Raw genomic sequence first — 19,574 nt, forward strand, 5'->3', positions numbered from 1 at the left:
CAGTATTCAACCTACCATTTTTTTTTTTACATCTTTCTATGTCTATAATCTTAATGAACACTGACGCGCAAACCACCATGTTCATATTAAATGCCAGTGAAACCTAATAAAATTTACTTCTTTTAATATAAACCAATCTGTCACTTGGAGTTTAAATTAATGGTTTTCATACAAATTGTTTGCAGAAATAATTGCAACTGGGAAAAATAGGCCGTAACACTTGCATACTCAAATAATCTTGGTTTTATTTACAGCTTAGAATCTTTTTTACATTGTATATTTGGTATATAAATATATATATGTGACAATTCCATAAAATCTGTAAATTTTCTGCAAACATATAAAACTTCCACTCCCATGTCACATAAGTGTACAAGTGAGGGAAGTCAAGACTTAAAGGCATATGCCTTTACAAAACGTAAAAGAATATTCACTTAAGTAAAATGGGACAACTAGCCCCAGTCTCCCACACAGCATTTGGCCAATGCAACACAAAACGGTTTTATTTAATTTAGGAAGCTTCATTTATCACTTAATTATACATATCCATTGCCATCCTAAAAACAAAAGGTGATTAAAAAGTCGATTCATGTCCTCAGCGAGCCAAATCCTCTGAATTAGGTCACTCTTGCAGAGAATTAGAGCCCGCTGTTATTGTGTGCGGTGTTCCTCTTGAGGGCGCTGCTGCTTAAGAACATTTAAATGAGGGCGAGAACAAGCACTCGCCAAGTTTAGTGGACGGGGCTCGAATGTGGTCACGTGATCCTAGGTGGCGCCTGTGATTGGCTACTCGCTGTATCGTTCCAGAGTTTTCGCTCCAGTGCTAGTGGGTTTATACAATTATTAGACGTTACACAAAAATATCAAGTTTTTGTTGACTTATAATTACGAATAGTGAGCAAAAACTATTTATGAATGTATATTTATTATATTTCCATATATATTTACACCGCTTTACACTTACAGACAGTTTTAGCATTGAGCCCCTTGGTATTTCTTCCGTTGAGTACTTCTATACTCGCCCCCTGTTGGTCGTTGTGTTTAAATGAATACAGAGTGGGAGGGCTATTGCACTCTGGCAGTGAAAGTAGAGTGGGCTGGCTGGCCGTTAAAGAAAGTGCCTACGCCTCAGGACCCTCCTCTGTTCACTACGGCGCTTTTCGCCCGTTGTTCGCTAAACGTGAGGCCCTTCTGAAGAACACCGGTCCGTCCTAACGTTACCTTCCAGTTTCCGGTTTAAAGGAAGCCCCTGTCTAATATTTCCCCAGAAACACATTGGATTTTTATTACCTTTTTTTATTGACCGACGCTATATTACCGGCTCCGGCCATGGCAGCCAACGCGAAGCGAAAACAGGAGGAAAAACACCTGAAGATGCTGCGGGAAATGACAAGTTTGCTGCCCAACCGAAAGTGCTTCGACTGCGACCAGCGCGGCCCGACCTACGCCAACATGGCCGTGGGCTCGTTCGTCTGCACGTCCTGCTCAGGCATCCTGTGAGCCACCCTCCTGTCTGTCTCTGTCTGAGCCTCTTTATTTCAGTCACTCACTGGCTGTGCCTCAAAACCTAGTGGGCTGCCTAGCTAGACGTCGCATTATCTAACGCCCGTGATGCCTTAAACATGTCTAGTCAGGCAGCTTTATAGGTTTTGAAAGCAATCGTTTCAACCCAGCTGTTGATCCATTAACACAAATGTGATTGTTAGGGAGTTTAAAGTGTAAGTAAGGGTGGGCAAATGGGTTGTTGTCTTAATGGTGGATTGTTTGATGCTGTAACATCGTGTGTCTTGCTCTCAGTCCACTCACTTCAGCAAACTTGAGGAGCTACCTGTAGGCATATCACTGGTCTTTTCATACTCATGTCCTGCATTGTCTTATCTAGCAGGACGGACAGGACCGACCCTTGTGGGTCAGATAACACCTCTATACAGGCTTAGCATGTGGAAGAGCTGGATAGTCACATGGTGACATGTGGCAAAGGGTGTGAGCACCCCTGCAGTCTTGCCCTGATAGCTGAGGGCTTGACAGTCCTTAAATGAAGCTGAATTTATACTTCCCTTGTATGGTGTGGATCAGAGTAGTGCTCAGGGATCTGTGAAAACGTTTGGGGAAAAAAATCGGTGTTGAAAATGATTTAAATAATACAACTTAAAGTACAGTACTAAATTGAGTTGTTAGGTAGACCTTAAAATAATTTTTTTTATAAAATGTAAATAAATAAAACTACAGTAATAGTAGAAATAAATACAAATGTATTTAAGGAAGGAGGGCCTTCATGATTATATTTGGGGGTCTGTGGTGTTTGAAAGATTTAAACCGTCTAGTGTGGATAACACATGTGGTCATCCTTATCTGTGGTTGCTTTGTTCAGTTTTCAGCAAGCTTTTTTATATCAGATGTTAAGTTTCTTGTTTAGTTTAGAGTTTTACACCGAAGTCCTTTTCCTTGTTATTTATCCTCCCTTGTTAGTTGATAAGCATCGACAAATGAATGAATGTTGAAACATGCAATTGGTAGAATCTCAATTGAAAGATGCATTTAAAAAGCCATTGTGTTTTAGATTGCATAGATAGATAGAAAGATAGATAGATATAATTTCAGCCTTGTTGTGTAACAGGCATCTGCAGGGGATTTTGGATTAGGGTTGGAAATGCTCCCTAAAATAATGCTTTTTAAATTCAAAGTCATCCTGCAAGTATGTGATGTAGAGTTTCTTGAACTGCATCTGTGAAGCTGACAGCATGCTTCCTTAAATTAAAGTACCCCTATAATGCCATTTCCAATATTGCATTTCATGCAGTGTGTAATGTAGCTGTATGTGAATGTAAAAGATCTTCAAAGTTGTAAAGCTGAAAGTGCACGATAAATAAAAGTTATTGTCTCCCAAAATAAAGACTCGACCCTGATCAGCTGAAACGAGTCATTAGTAATTCGAAGTACTTATAGGGGGCGAGTACTAATAATAATTTGGTGGATGAACACATCTGCATTCTGCATAATGCGCACCTATGTCCTACGTTGGCCGGATGCGAAGAGCTTGACCCCGTCCACAAACACATCATTCTACTGAAGACTGCTTCTCTAATCTCAGGGAGTTCAACACGGGATTCACAAAAGTTTCTGTTGAAAGATGGATTGTATCCTGTTTATTTGGACATGCTGCTCCACTGAATCACTACCTGTAAATATGATAAATAATAAATATTAACATTTTCTATAGAGTGCTAAAAATCCAGAACTATTGAAATAGGCGTATCGTTTCCGACATTGCTGTACATGGTAGACCAATCACAACAGGCCATTGGCCATCTGACCAATCAGAGCAGAGCAGGCTCACAGAAAGGAGGGGAATGGAGAGACTAAATCTTTGACGTGTTTCGAACGAATCGTTTGAGAATCACTGGAAAATGAGGTGATATTAAATGCATATCTTGCATATAATGCACACTTAGCTGAAGGTCTTAAAGAAGTGTCTGAATTGGTTGCGTTAATTCTTCATATCTGTGTTTCTGATATTGCATTGTCTCATAGAGTCTGAACTAGTCACGTCTGAAAAATTATTTTAAAAATGCTTCGCTTAAAAAAATGAGACCGTTCTGCTAGACTTGAGCTTCTTGTTTTGAAATCTCTTGAGTTTTTAGAGGAATCTTGCAATTGTGTTGAGTCCAAATATGAGCTACTCTTTAAAATTGGATGAGATGTTGGAGAATGATCTCACTTTGTATCCCATGAGGGTACAGGAACCATCTGCCTTCCCTGTAAGCACTTCAGAGAGAAATGCAACAAGCAGTCTGATATAATATCACTGTCTCTAAGTTAAGCTATTGATAAATGATCATACTTTAATGCTGTCCAGATCCTGAGATCTCTGGAATGTCATTCTGAGTGACCTCTCTACAAAATTAGAAAGAATGGTCAATAATTCTCCAAAAGGCAGAGGAGAGGATAGTGCGATCGATTGAGCAAATAAAAGAAATATGAGTTTGTTGTTCTAGCTGAACTCCTCTGGAGTCCTGGAGTGAGGCGAGGGGTGAGGATCGTGCTAGTTCATTTGGAAGTGGTGTTTGGTGTATTGAACAAGCCCGAGCCCAGGTCTGAGGGCTGATAGTTAGTTGTCTTTATGTTGGTCAGTCTGAGAGACATAAAACGAAACTAAAATTTTAATAAGGGATGACGTATTTACAATAGTTCCATCGACAAAGAGGAACTATGATTTTTCCATTGGCTTTTGTATTGTAGCAGAATGTAAGTTCTGTGACCAATAAAAGTTCATGCTTCTTACATGTTTTGTTCATTGAGATAATCTTCCCAAATGAACAACAATGGATTTTGAAGCCTAAATACAATCATAAGAAGTAAAAACTAGTGTCGCTAGCATTAAGCTTTTGAAAACTTTTAAAAACCCTGACAGCCTCTGTAGTCTTTTTTTAACCACTTATTAAGCCACTTTTTCCATGTCATGTAAATTAAAAAATAATCATAATCATGAGTGGGGTGTTACGTGGAAATATGTTGATCTTGTGTTAACCACAGACCTTGAACCAAATTTAATTGAACCAAAAACCCATTGACTTAAGGACGATGGAACCTGAAGTGGAAAAAATCCTTGTTTCTAGCTTTTAGGGTTCAGTCCTGCAGTGCTCTATTATTTGCTATGCATTTATAAGTATCCTAATTTTCAATAGTTGTCCCTTCATTGCTGACAGTGAATGGTGACTGTCCTACTAAACTCCATCAGGGGAGATAATTGGGTTATTTTCCAAGCACCAGCTTCTAAAATGACTTCAGTATCACCAGAGAGACGTCTGCTCGCTGCACTGAAGCGTATGCAGCAGATGTCAGACACCCAAAGCATGGGAGTCTCCTTACAAACAGTCAACAGTCTACTTTTTAGTATGCACTTCTGTGTTTAGCCGTTTCAACCTTATTTCACCTTATTTTTAGCTAAAAGGACGTAGTAGTCAAAAGCATAATGTATGCACATTTATCTGTGGGTTATGGAAAAGTGAATGATTAACGTGTTAAGATATTAATGTGAGCTATTTGGTGTCGGATTTTAATTAGGGCATTTGTACGGGGAGATGGTCCTCTGGCTTTGCCTTATTCACAAGTGTGCCAGTGATTCCCAGTTGTAATCCAGTAGGACTGAATGTAGATTTTGCCATGCTGCTTTTACAGTGTTTTTAAAGTCTTTTCAGTTATGGTCTGTGATTAGTTTAAATTAATTAGATTGAGCCTTTTTGGCTGAATTATGTCAGAAATTAGGTATGTACTATATTTTGATTTCACATTGCTGATTAAAAAGACATATCCATTGATATTGGATTTTAATTGTTCATGCTAACTGATTTCTTCAGTTCTGTGTTGGTGACTAATATCTGATGTGAACTTTAATCACACACACTCGTCTATGCATTTATAATCACTGATCTTTCTGTGGCTTGTACATATGACCATCAGTTTCTTAAACAGGAAGTGTTTGGAGCATCAGCAGCATGTGGTCTGCACATGCACAGGAAGTGGAAACGGTAGGACAGGAAGTACACATTGTCCTCTCACTTCAGAGCTGTGTCAGTGCTTGTTTGTTTGTGTGAAAAGCCATTGCTACATTCACACTTATCTCATATTCACTTCATTTGATGGATGAAATCACACTAGGACAGAAGTTTATGCTATGATTGTGTATTGTGAAACATTGGTTTCATCATTAGTGCTAAAATGTCTCAAAATAGACCTAATTTACCTGCGTTCACTCTATACTGTATGTTATCAGTAGTTGTCGACCGATAATGTATTTTTGACAGCCAATGCCGGAAAGCAGGGGGCCGATAGCCGATATAAAGCCGATTATAATTTTTTAAAACTATTATTATTTAAGAAATTTAAATAAACATTGTAACCAACAGGGCACTCAGTATTCTGGGATATTTGTGTGCATGCATTGGGAATCATATTTTTCAAATAAAGCCATGGTAACCCTCATTTTACATAAAGCACACAGTGACAGTGACATGAATATGACAGTGGACAAATGCATAAAGCACAGCATAATTTGAAATCATGAGTTTAAAGAATTCAATTCACATGGACCGACTGTCACAAAGAGAACATGCAATCATGCTGGATACAAACTTCACAAGATCTCACAGCTGCATTCGGCTAAGTTTGCAAGGTTTGTGAAATTAAATGTTCATTTGTCATTCAAAGACTAATGATTGATGGCCGCTCTCAGCGGCATCAAAATAAAAGTCTTGCTTCGAACATATCGGGCAAACAGAAAAACCCATTGGCCAATGCCGATATTTGAAAAAATGCCAAATATTGGCCTATATATCAGTCGACCACTAGTTATCAGTATAACATTGGCCACTGAACACATTGCTTATAAGATATCATTAGGAGAAACCCTATCTGCTGCCCACTGATCTCAGCTGTGATTTCCCTTCATGAATCTCTGAGCAGGAGAAGAGATCTTTGGTCTGAGAAAGAGGAGCATTACCTTTAGTAGAGATTGGGTGAAGTCAAGCTACCCACAAACACTTCCCTGTTAGTTTTATTTAGGGGTCAGTTACTGGGTAAACACATTCCAGCACAGGGTGGGTCCATTTGTCTTTCTCTTCTATCTTCCGCTCCTCACTCACTTTCACTGTCTTGCTTTACCTTTCTTTCTCCTTTCTCACACTCTATCGTTTAACCACATAGGCTACTCTTGTTTTTGTCTGTCTTTCTTTCTTTCCTGTTCTCTCTATCTAGTTCATTTTTGTTTCCGTAGTCGCTGATGTATCAGAAACCGCAGGTCTTGTCTTGATTTTGATCATCATCTCATGCCACAAGCTACTGTTTAAGCATGTGGCATTTCCTGTAGGCTGGTTTGCCATTGTAGATTAAAAAAAAACTGTATTTTACAGTACAGTAGTAGTCTTTATACTTTACTCTGTGTGCATAATGTATACACATTAGGGGTGTAACGATACGCGTATTCGTATTGAACCGTTCGGTACGACGCTTTCGGTTCGGTACGCGGTACGCATTATGTATACCGAACGGTTCGTTGGAGTAATTAATTATATTTGAAAAAAAAAAAAAAGAGAGAGAAAGAAATATAATGATATGCGTTCAACAAGGTAGCCCAATAACCCAAACAACGTAACAGGCAACGCCCCTGACACTCCCGAAGAAGAAAAAAACACCATCTTATATGTTTATGTTAGGCTACTCAGCAGGCGCTCGCTCACTCAGTACGCGCTGAAGGCTCGTTGCAAAATAGCCAATGCGTTTAACAGACTAGAAATGAGAAGATCCTCCAATAACCAACAGGTCTGGTGTTTGGGTGCACTTTGGATTCCCTTTAAGCTATAATGGTGATGGCAAGAGAGTGGTGGATAAATAAACAACGGTATGTCGCATCTGCAACATGAGAGGGTACACCAGCGGGATTACAAAAAAAAAAAAAAAAAAACCAGCGGGTATATCTGGGATATATGCGTCAGTACTATCTGGGAAAAGACGAAAAAAAGGAGAAACATGCACGCAGCAAACTATCCCTGCAGCATTTAGACACTATAGCTTACAGGGAATCCAACCCAAACACCAGACCTGTTGGTTATTTTAGGATCTTATATTTCTGGTCTGTTAAATGCATTAGACATTTTGCAACGAGCCTTCAGCGCGTGCTGAGTGAGCGAGCGCCTTAGGGGCCGTTCACATATCGTGCCTAAAAACGCATGGAAAACTCTAAGCGCGTCTTTCTCCTGAGGCGTCTGTCTTTGCTAAGCAACAATGACGTGCTCTCTCCATGAGACGCGGAAATTTCAGCGAAGGATAAATGGATTTGCAGCTCTAAAAATCGCTTGCAGTAGCTCTGCTACTGAATTTATTTCAAAATTGCAATCCATATACAACTATGATCAGCTGATCCTTCATCTTGGCTGAGCTCTCAACGTTGTTACGGGAAAGGATGAAGCTGATTGGTTGGTTCTTGTCACATGACCCGCGGTGCGCTTGCGGCATTCTGAAAAGTTGAGATGTTTTTACATTTTGCTGTATCTAAAACGTATCGAACCGAACCGAACCGAACCGTGACATCAGTGTATCGTATCGAACCGAACCGTGAATTTTGTGAACCGTTACACCCCTAATACACATCTACATTGCATTTATCCTTTTACACTCTTTGGCTTTTTAGCTTTGCTTTATGAAATGTTGTATTTTTTTTATATTAAGCAGTAACCGTTTTATAAACACGATATAAGGCCCTCAAGGCCATGCTGTATTGTGAAATCATGGATAAAGGGCGTTATTTGGTATGCCACATATAAATATTATTTTTAAAAGGTGTTATAAAAGTTAAATATGTAGTGAGTTGTGCAATGGTGAGTAGTTTGTACACTTTAAAAAAGATTGGGCTTGGTAAATTGAGAATAAATCTAATCTAAGAAAAAAAATCTACTATGTTTGGTTTCTTTTCATTTATTCTGAACAGACAGTCAGTAGGACAAATGAATAAAAAATCTACGTAGCTGTGAAAATACTTAATATTATCACATTGTTACATACACTGAACCAATATTTCCGTACCATGATGGTTTGGTATGAATGCATTTATCGTTCCACTCCTAATATATATATATATATATATATATATATACACACACACACACTTATACATGCATCACACACACACACACAAACTGCTTTCTATTTAAATATATTTTAAAAAATGTAATTTATATCTGTGATGGCAAAGCTGAATTTTCAGTAGTTCAGTTCATGTCACATGATGCTTTCAAAATATATTTGTGAAAATAGTGATAGGCTGCATCTTTTTCAGGATTGATTAATATTATTATTTTTTTTAAATGGTATTAGTATTTTAAAAAATATACATCTTTTACTTACACCAAACTTTTGAACAGTAGTCTGTCCTAATACTTTCCTCCAGACATGCATTGTCAGATGCTTTTTTTGATATGTGTATATGTTGTGTGGGTTTGTTGATGACTGACTGGCATTGATGTGTTCAGAGGAAGTCTGAACATTTTTTGTTTGCAGTGATTTCTTAAAGAGCTAGTTCATCCAAAACTGAAAATTAGGCTGTTTTTTACTCATACCTGAGGCATCGTAGGTGTATGTGACATCCTTCTTTCAGACGAATTCAGTCAGTTATATTAAAAATTGTCTTTGATCTTTCAAGCTGTCCAAAAGACGTTAAACCAAAAGCGCCCTTCCATTTAAAAAAAAAAAAAAAAAAGTGTCTTACATGGCTCCGGGGGTGAACAAAGGCCTCCAATAGCGAACTAATGTGTTTTTGTAAGAAAAATATCCATATTCAAAAAGTAGTAATCACTTGAATCATATTCTCTCTTTTTTATATTTCCCTTCAATTTAAATAGCTTGTAAAAGCAGCGTGAACATTTTACTTTCACTTTCAAAATAGTAGCAAAATCACCTTAGATAAATTGAAAAAGTCATCAGAATTTTCAGATTCCAAAGTATTGCTTTTGCATTTAGTTTCAAAACTAATTTATCCGCCATGATCTTGTCTGTATTGCCTCACTCTTCTTGTCAGTCAGCTCTCCTCAATGGAGAAATGAAATCTGATCTGTGATGCGACTAGGGCTGTCAACAAATATTCTAAATTTGAATATGTATTCGAATAGTTAAAAAAAAAAAGAATTTCGAAGGTGAAAATGAATATTTGAATAAAAAAAATATGGAAAAAAATGCCCGTGGTAGTAGAGGCGTGGTTGTCTGCTTTGCGAGTGGGCGGGCTAGCGCACCTGAGGGTTCACGGACAGGTCACAGGAGTCGCACTGGCACAGCATCACTGCTGAAACTTGACGCGTCTTCACGGAAGATGCCAGCAATAGCAGAGCCCAACTCGACCGCAGCAAAGAAAGTGAGGTAAAATTGTTGACCCATGAGATAAAGTTGTTTGCATGCTAAGATACAGTTAGCATACCAATCGACCACTACCAACATGAGGTCACATCTCAAAAATGTGCACCCAAATGAGCATGGCATAATGTGTTGAACTCCAGCTTAACAGTCACGTCGTGACACTTAACGTTAATTTGCATCGCCTGCCACAAGCTCTTTGTCTGCAACATGACAAGAAGCCATAACGGATAAATTAATTTCGTTCATTTGTAGTATCGCGGATGGGACAGGCTTCGGGGAGTTCTGTCAAGCAATAGAACCGAGGTTTGATTTATTTTTCGTTTCATGTCAAGGAAAAGTTCCATGTTTACCACAGCACCGCTCGCTCGGAGCATGCAATATCAGTTCTATATGCTGTAAAACTTCAATTATTATAATTGTATTAATATTTGTTTCAATCACTGAATGAAGCCTGCTATATTTGGGAAAACAGTCGTGACCTTAAATTGCTTGCACAAAACTCTTGATCAGCACTCAAAATTAGTTTGTACATTTAAACCGTTATGCTCAGAGAATGTGAGGGTGAGAGAGCGTGAGGTCTGCAGTATTGGCTATTAGTTGATCTCCTTGTTTTTGTGTAGGTAATACGTTGTCATATATTTTTATGTTATTGACGTAATGCACGTCATTGACAACATGCACAACCAGATGTTCGAATAGTTCGAATATTTGTGTTTTTTTTAGAGGGAATATTCAAACATAATTTTTTAGCAATTTTGACAGCCCTAGATGCAATAGGTACGCTGCATTGAGCACCCGCGTTCAGTTTTTTAATTGTAGTGTCTGTTATTTTACTGAACTAAAAGACTTTAATTGCTATAAATAAAATCAAAATGACGGTGGGGGTCAGTGTCACGGTGGGCAAGTGACACAACCAGTGTTGTGACTTACACCAGTATTACCGTCAGCACTAGTGCTGCTACAACGCGTCGACGTCATCGATTACGTCGACTACAAAAATACGTCGACATGCGTGAAATGCGTCGACGCGTCTCACTGTTTGTTTACATCTCGCGTAATTACATAATGTGAATGGAGAAAGTTGCATTCTATCACAAAAACAGAGACTATTGTTATCAAAAGTATGTGAATACTTTAAACACAGGACAAATAAAATGGCCCTTTGTTTGTTCCCTTTGTAAAACGATATGGTGAACCACGGCAGCACAACTGCGATGCGCGAGCACCTCAGAGGAAAACATCCTGGCACTCTCCGGTGTGACGGTTTAACTGGTTACCGTGATACTGATATTCTTGCGCTTGCGGCATTCTGAAAAGTTAAGATGTTTTTAATAACTCGATGCGGTGCGGACGCGCCTGGAAAAAACGAGCGTGTCGCACCGCTTGCGCGTCGCGACCACGTCACTTCCATTATGAGCGTGCTTATCGCGCGCCTACATTGGAAATAAATGACGAACTTGAGTACGCAATAGACGTGATATGTGAACGGCCCCTTAAAAGACAGCGCGCCGCGAGACAACAGTCACAAACAACCGAGCCACCCCGAATCAGCTCCAGATCTCTGGAAACCATACTAAACCATAGCAGAACCCTGACTACATTTTATGGTTTGTGATGCTAAAGAACATTTCATGACGTCTCAGACAACTGTAAATTTATGGCTACTGTGGTTTAATTATAAATGCTATCATAAGCTCATATTTACCATAGTAAAATAATTTTCTTTGCCTCCATTTATTTATTTATTTATTTTATTTTATATCTATTTATTTTATACTGTAAAAACTTCAACCACATAAGTTGAAAATGAATAAAGGTTGAAATATTATATTAGAAGTTGTACTTATTTTTTTTTGTAAAGTTATCCAAAGGATTCATTAGCTAATTTAAAAAAAAAGAACATTAGATTAATTATTTATTGTTATAAAAATAATCGTTAGATTAGTCGACTAATCGAAAAAATAATCGCTAGATTAGTCGACAGAAAAAATAGTCGTTAGTTGCAGCTCTAGTAAGCACCGTCTATCACAGCAAGTCTAGCGCTCACTGTTGTAAACTATGCAGTTCCGGGGGAATTACGTATGAGGTCAGCGCTGTGCATCCGCTGTTCAGAAGTGACACACGCAGAAACGCATCAGAGAGATCAAAACAAAACTGCGATCACTAATTAGAAGTAAAAAACGATGATTTTCCTTTGCTAAAGTAAGGAAACTTTGATTCTTTTGATCCCGTAAACAAACGTTGGTTTTCATAAGACTCACCAGCGCATGCGCAACACTGATCTCATGCATCATGCTCCCGGAACTGCTTTGTTTACAACTGTGAGCGCAAGCTAGATTAAAGTGATTATTACTTATTTTTTTATTTTATTTTTTTTAACACAAATGCATGATTTGCTACAGTAGGCCTTTGTTCACCCCCCGGAGCCATGTGAGACACTTTTTTTTTTTTTCACATCTTTTGTACTGAAGCAATTCAACACCTGCTGACTGCAATGATAGAACTTGAAAGATCAAAGACCATTTTTTATATAACTGACTGAATTCGTCTAAAAGAAAATCATATACACCCAGGATGCCTCGGGGGTGAGTAAAACGCAGCCTAATTTAAATTTTTGGGTGAACTAGTAGAGAGTATTGAGTAAACTCTCATATAGGGGTGCTCCGATCACGATCGGCCGATCTTTATGCGCATCTCGTCAGTAAAGCCGGTTCTCTAATCAGCGGTTAATTTCATCAGGTGCGTGATTTCACATAGAGCAGCTGTTACTACACAGAGCCGTTGATAATAGAGAAGATGCGCAAATCCACTTCATTTTCAGCGTTTTTTGGCGCATCTTCTCAGTTAACAACGGCTCTGTGTAGTAACAGCTGCTCTATGTGAAATCACGCACCTGATGGAATTAACCGCTGATTAGAGAACCGGCTTTACTGACGAGATGCGCATTAACGATCGGCCGATCATGATCGGAGCACCCCTACTCTCATACGCACAGACCTCTGTGTAGAAACTGTTTATTTCTCTCTCTGTTAGCCATACATTATTACTATGTGGAGACTGGCCAATCACCCAGTTTCTGACCCATTTTCCCAGAGCCCTTCATCCACCTATTCAAAGCATCACCATCATCACACACAAACAACATCGATACAAACACCAATCGCAAAAGCACACCTCACACTCATGGCTTTTCTCATTAATGAAACCATATGCGACATCTGCAGGCTCACTCAGTGTGTGAAGTCGATGCCAGAGCTTCTCACCACCAGCTAAAATGGCTTTCTCACACGCTAGAATAGGTAAAGCATTGGCCTTAGGCACTGTTAGCAAACTTTCCATCTCAAACATTAAAACAAAACATTGGCGCTACTTTTTAGTCAAATAAAAACCCTCTGAACAAATGCAAGTAACCCAGTACACAAGGTATCAGGCCTGGGTTACTCTTCTTGTTTGTGTAGTATGTGTGTCAGGGTCATTTATTTAACAGTGCCGCCCGAGATAGGTGTAGATCCATCTACCTGTGTCCTGAATCCTGATCTAAATAATGTTCAGTTGTCCTGGTGACTCGGATTAAGTGCCTTTTTTTTTTTTTCTTTCTTTTAATTCTCAATGACTTATCAGGCTGTGACCCATAAAAATCATTGGACAGCTGTCTCTTCAAACCCCGCCCCTAAGATGACAACATTATTATGCTCTGGTGTTTAGCTTGTTGCTGTTTCTGATGCTTCTTGTCTATGTCAGGGGCGAAGTGTGTCGTCCTTTAGCCTGATGAAGTGAGGAGCTCCCTTTTTTTAGAATGCAGGCCGGATGACAAGAGACCATTTGCTCACTTTGAGGTCGATCCCATTTCTGTTCAGACAATTCGGGAATGATTTAAACTTTGCCTTGATTTTGTTACATTTAAAGCATACAAATTGTTTGCATTCTGTGTGTACTGGTCAATTTTAGCGTGTAACCAGCACATTTTCAATCACTAGAATTCTGAAGAACTTTAGAGATACTTTGATTAAAGGGATAATTCACCAAAAATAAGAGAATTCTGTTATCATATAATCGCCATCATGTCATTCAGAACCCATGACTTTCTTTTTTCTGAAAAAAGGGTCAATCAAAAAGATCATTCATTCTCAACCAGGAGGCCAGGACCCACTATGGGACCTCAGCACACATCAGCCAGAATAGTTAAAAAAGGAGGCCCTTAAAGTCAAGAAAGGTTGACAAGATAAATAAATGCTTAAATTTCAAGTCTGTTTCCCCACAAGTGTATAGCATCAAAAGACTTGGAATATAGTGCTAAAGTCAAATGTATCACCCTTTTGAAGCTGTTGTCCTTATCCGTCCCCATTCACTTCTTTTATACGAAAAAGAGCACGTGGGACATTCTGGTAAACTTCTCTTGTGTTCCACAGATGAATGTCATACAGGTTTGACACAACATGAGGCTGACCATTTTTGGTTTTAGATGAACTACTTGCATACATATGCACAATTGTACCATTGTGTTTTTGACCAAGGCACTTCAGATTACTTCAAGGGTCTTCCTCTGCGGTAAGGTGCACTGTAAGTCACCTTGAATTTAAGCAGATGCCAAATGATTTAATATAAATACATATTCATAACATATTTGCATAATTATCAAGCATTATACTATGAGATTGCTGAAGAATTATTCCTGGTGCTATTGGTTTCAGGCAGTTTTTGGGACCCGTTGAGGTAGTTATACGTTCATCTTGAGGAAGTTCAGCCCGAATGTTTCTTGGCGGCCACAGTTACAGAATCCCAACCCTGTGCCAATGGCCCACAGCAGGTCTTGTGAATAATTTATCACCTGGTCTAATCTTACCAATTTCTTGCTGTTCATGCCTTTTTTAGAATTTATCAGTGAATGCCTCACGTCTTCATAGACACACCCACACACCCACACACACACACACACACACACACACACTTATAATATAATGTAGAGGAAGTAACAGGTGACATCTGTAGAGGTGGAAAATTGTTTTGGGGGAATTTAACAGTGCACTTGCATTCCCACATGCAAACAGACAGCGAATGTTAGTGCAGAAGTAGCATGTTGATGTGTGTGTATGTGCCTTTTGGGGGTTTCGAGGGGGTGTGTTTGTGTGAATGGTGTTTTGAACCTCTGTTGTGCCTCAGGTGTCAGATGAACGGTCACCCGTTTCAGCACAGAGGGACAGCGGAGTAGCGTTAAATGTGTTTTTTATACTTACACTTGTGCTAAATGCACCCTCCCATCACATTGGCAGAGAAACAGGTGCATGGGAGTGTTTCTTAAAGGAATAGTTCAGCCAAAAATGAATTTTGTGGTCCACAAAAGAGAGGAAGATATACATTTTTAGTATTGGGTAAATTGTTCCTTTAACTACCTAAATTAACTTCCTGTTAGTTATTAGCTGCATCATTAGATGAAAGATAAAGGAAGAGAACAGGGGATGGAAAAACAAAGCGGATGTGTAAGAGAAGCAGAGGCAGCGTGTCCTGCAGTACACAGACTCTGATCCCTAGAGAGCAAATCTGAACACTCTAACAGGGTAAATACAGGAAGGAAACAGGCTTTCTAATGGGCAGCCCTTACACATGTTTACATTGCTCTTGGGCATTCAGAGATCAAGTGTACAGAGATGTGGAATAAACACACATGCACATTCAAAGACACTGAATCCTCAGATGCTCCTCCAGTTGTCTTCAGTTTCTCATCTACTTCTTTCTGGGAGGCTTTTGTTATTGGACCGTTATAGTACTGTTCAGGAAGATATTTTTTGGACGGAGTTAATACTTTTTAATACTAAAATATATTTATAAAGCGACTAAATATTTCCATTTCAAATAAATTGCACTTTTGAACTTCATATTCATCATAGAATGTCAAAAAATCATGATTTCCACAAAAATATTAAGCAACAGCAACATTAATTATTAGTAACAACATTAATAATAATAATAATAAATGTTTATTGAGCACCAAATCAGCATATTAAAAAGATTTTTGAAAACTCTGCTTTGACATCATAAGAAAAAAAAGATGTAATATTTCATAATATTACTTTTTATTTTATGTTTATCAAATAAATGCAGCCTTTGGGAGTAAAAGAGACTTCTTTATAGAAAAAAATTAAATTATTGTTTCACTGACCTCTTGAACAACTTTTGAACAGATTTTGTGCATATTGATTTCTCTCTTACACTTTTTTTTTTATTATTATTATTTTTTTTTATAGTATTATTGAAATAAGAGGTAAAGATGAAATTAGGGATGTTATTAAGCAACAAATAAGCAGAAAGAAATGTATTATTCATTTATAAACCATCCTTCTAAATGGTTGCATTCGTTTCAGTGAAGCAATTTATGTACGAACAGTTTAACGATGTTTACACAGAATCCTAATTAAGTCCTTGTGTGTGTAATTGAAGCTTTAAATATTTAATAATTTTTGTTCTGGTAAAGAATTATAGGAAAGCCTTCTAAAAGTCTCATAAAAATGGCTTAATTGTGACCTACATTCCACAATAATTCTTTAATTCACATGACATACTTTTAACTCAGAAAACCCAGTTTCCTACAGTTAATCACAACTTCCTAGTGCTGTTTACGTGCTCTGATCTCTTAAATGGGGTTGTTCCATCATTAGCTCACCTCTCTCTTTACACTATCACTCTCTTCCAGCCCCTCATACACACAGACTTGGCGAGGTGCCGAGCAGTTTGACATTGTCCTTGTCCTAGATCTGTGTGCAGTAAGCAGGTTTGTAATGAAGAGTTACCGTGACAGCAAGCAGAAAATCTCATTCATACTGCAAGAGATTTACAACACTTTATTTAATTAACATGTTATCATTTTATCTAGGACTGGGTATCGATTCAGATGTCCCGATTCAATTTAGATTCACAAGGTCTTGATTTAATTCTCTTTTTTTTTTTTTTTTTTTTTTTTTTTTTATTACATTGAGTGAATATAATTCATATACACATGCTATAGAACAGTCACAGTTTTCACATGGTGAATTTAAAAAAAGAGCCACAGGCCTGTATTTAAAACTTAATAAAAAATAAAGAATGATTAATTTTTAGTAGTAGTAGCATTGTTGTTAAATAGTAATATATTTTTGACGGTTTCTTCACGTTTAAATAAACTTTTATTTTGACAGGTTGCTGTGAGGAACTTGCAGCTGCTGTGTATGTGATCTGACAGTAGCTTTGTCAAATGAAACAATAAAATGCTAATGAAGAGACTCAGAGCAGCTTGTGATGAAATTCATGTATTTAGATCATCATAGTGAGACGACAGAGATTGAAAACACAGCGAGCATCGTCTGCACTTGTGTAAGCAGAACAGTTCGTTGCACCATCCGCCATTCATTCATTCATTGTGGAAATTATGGCGCCTTTACGCGTGATGACAAATGATTCCAAAGATTTGTAGTATAACTATAGAATTTTACCTGAGCAATGCAAATCACACTTTGTTCTTGTCAACATTCACAATAATCAAATCTTCTTTTAAATGTTTGCTGAAATAAAAATTGGAAAAGAAGAAAACTTTTGAGAATCGATGAATTGATGAATTGATGAATCGATTAATTTGATCTCATATCTCTCTTTCCCTTTCCCTTTAGACGAGGCCTGAATCCCCCCCACAGAGTGAAGTCCATCTCCATGACGACTTTCACGCAACAGGAAATAGAATTTCTACAGAAGCATGGAAATGAGGTAATTGATGGTCGAAAGTGCAGTGGTGTTTTTATTGACATGGCAAATGTGTCGTCATCTGTGAGGGCTGTCTGTGCTGTTATCTGGATACCAATGAGTTGATGATTTACGGGGTTACAGTCATATGTCTGTGATAAGATAACAGGAATTTCTGGGATGTCTTTTTATTTTTTCAATTTGAACACATGTATAGCTTGAACAGTGAATAACAGCTGTACAATTGTTATTTGTGTTAAAAAATATAGGTAGTTCTAGTATTTTTCTTATTTTATTTTTTACTTATATTGATTATTATTTTGTTTATTTAAGTACAGTTTATTTAAATATATATACTTCTAAAATCTAGGTTTTGCTAAGAGCTTCTTCTAGGCAATCACTGATGAGACCGCTTTTCATCTCCCCCTTCCCTTTCTCTGTCTCTGATTAACTCAACATTCCTGGGATTGTTCCCAGGTCTCGTGAGGCCTGATTTATGAGGATGAGCTGAAAATTATGTTGCATGCCAAGAAGACTCTTATTTGAGTGCTCTGTGTTTCATTAAACACATGCTATAATCTCCTGTTTAAACCATGATGAACTTCAGAAGTGTGTGTGTGTGTGTGTGTGTGTGTGTGGGCATTTTGTTTCATGATGTTGTTTTATGTGGGTCCAATTCAAACTGGCTTGAACACACAGCACGTTTGGTGTATTAAAATCTCACAGCATCTGTCAGTCTGAACTTTGAATTTGGTTTTTGATGATGAGTGAATGTCACGCAAACTGTTGATGTTGGCAGAACTTCAGTAATTTAAAAGGAACAGCTGATTTTGCGGCAGAATATTGCAGAGTTTGGTTGGACGAATGATCTTTACAATGCAAGATTCACTACTATTAAAAGTCTGAGGTTGGTAAGATTTTTTAAAATGTTTTGTGCAATTCTGTTATGCTCACAAAGGCTTACATTTTCATACAAGCACACAAAGTGTTAATACATTGATGTTTGAGCAGCTATGTACGGCTGCTCATCAGAGTCAAGTGATTGTGTCTTCATTCTGCTGTTGATATTCATAGTTAATAAGCTGCTACCACTGTTTCCTAAGGCTGTGTGTGTGTGTGTGTGTGTGTGTGTGTGTGTGTGTGTGTGTGTGTGTGTGTGTACAAATGTGCATTGATTATATCTAAATGGTTGCAGTCTTTTCACTTTTGTGAGAGGTTTCACACATTTGCATTGCAAACCTTATGGTTTAATTTTTTTATATTTATCAGTTGTGTTATCTTAGTGGTTGTGTGTTTGACTCAACGAGAAGAGTTTATTTAAATGTTTTCTCAAATGTTATCTTGAGATGTTGGTTTCCTTTTTAGGAATGTGTGTGTTCAAAGTGAGACTTTCTTTAGTATGAATGCCTGCATTGTTTTTTTTCACACACACGAGGCAGTGAGAAAGATAAACTGTCTGTCTGAAGGATCTTTGTTTTTCTGTCTTCTCTAATAACCTGAGGATTAAGTGACTGAGCTGCTGTTGAAAATGTCTTGTTTTCTGACATATGAGTCTCTGTTTCACATGTTTATGGTATATTTGAACGTCTGATCTCTCTCCTTCTCTCTCTTCGTGTGTGTGCTTTTGTGTTTATGCAGGTATGTAAACGGATATGGCTCGGCCTTTATGATGACAGAAACTTGGCCATCCCAGACTTTAGAGAACCTCAGAAAGTCAAAGAGTTCCTTCAGGACAAATACGAAAAAAAGCGATGGTGAGAGATACAATGGGCTGAAATGTTCTTTATTATTTTTGATATTCATGTGCATTCAGTCATTATCACACAATAAACGACTATGCAAAGTGAGCTGTACATTATCCCCACTTATTACAAGACAAATAAATGGGCACGAGTTGTGAGAATAAAATATTAATATAAACTGAAATGCATGTAAGTGGTTCTCATAAGTCTTGATTTGCACTTTAT

At 37.9% G+C, this 19,574-nt stretch overlaps 1 protein-coding gene across 6 annotated transcripts in view; it reads left to right on the forward strand.

Annotated features, from left to right (window-relative positions):
- Positions 1-1,050: 1,050 nt before the first annotated feature.
- The window catches only part of agfg1a (ArfGAP with FG repeats 1a), a 28,030-nt gene continuing 9,506 nt past the window's right edge, over positions 1,051-19,574 (forward strand). For 2 of the 6 annotated variants that reach the window (XM_026282124.1, XM_026282125.1), the window contains exons 1-3: positions 1,051-1,496; positions 17,538-17,631; positions 19,246-19,361. In XM_026282124.1, the coding sequence (XP_026137909.1) occupies positions 1,330-1,496; positions 17,538-17,631; positions 19,246-19,361 (377 nt within the window). In that variant the 5' untranslated portion in view covers positions 1,051-1,329. The remainder of the gene's footprint in view (positions 1,497-17,537; positions 17,632-19,245; positions 19,362-19,574) is intronic. The other 4 variants (XM_026282127.1, XM_026282128.1, XM_026282126.1 and 1 more) reach the window with 3 other exon arrangements.

Source organism: Carassius auratus, chromosome 15, assembly GCF_003368295.1.
Source record: "Carassius auratus strain Wakin chromosome 15, ASM336829v1, whole genome shotgun sequence".
Classification (NCBI taxonomy): domain Eukaryota; kingdom Metazoa; phylum Chordata; class Actinopteri; order Cypriniformes; family Cyprinidae; genus Carassius; species Carassius auratus.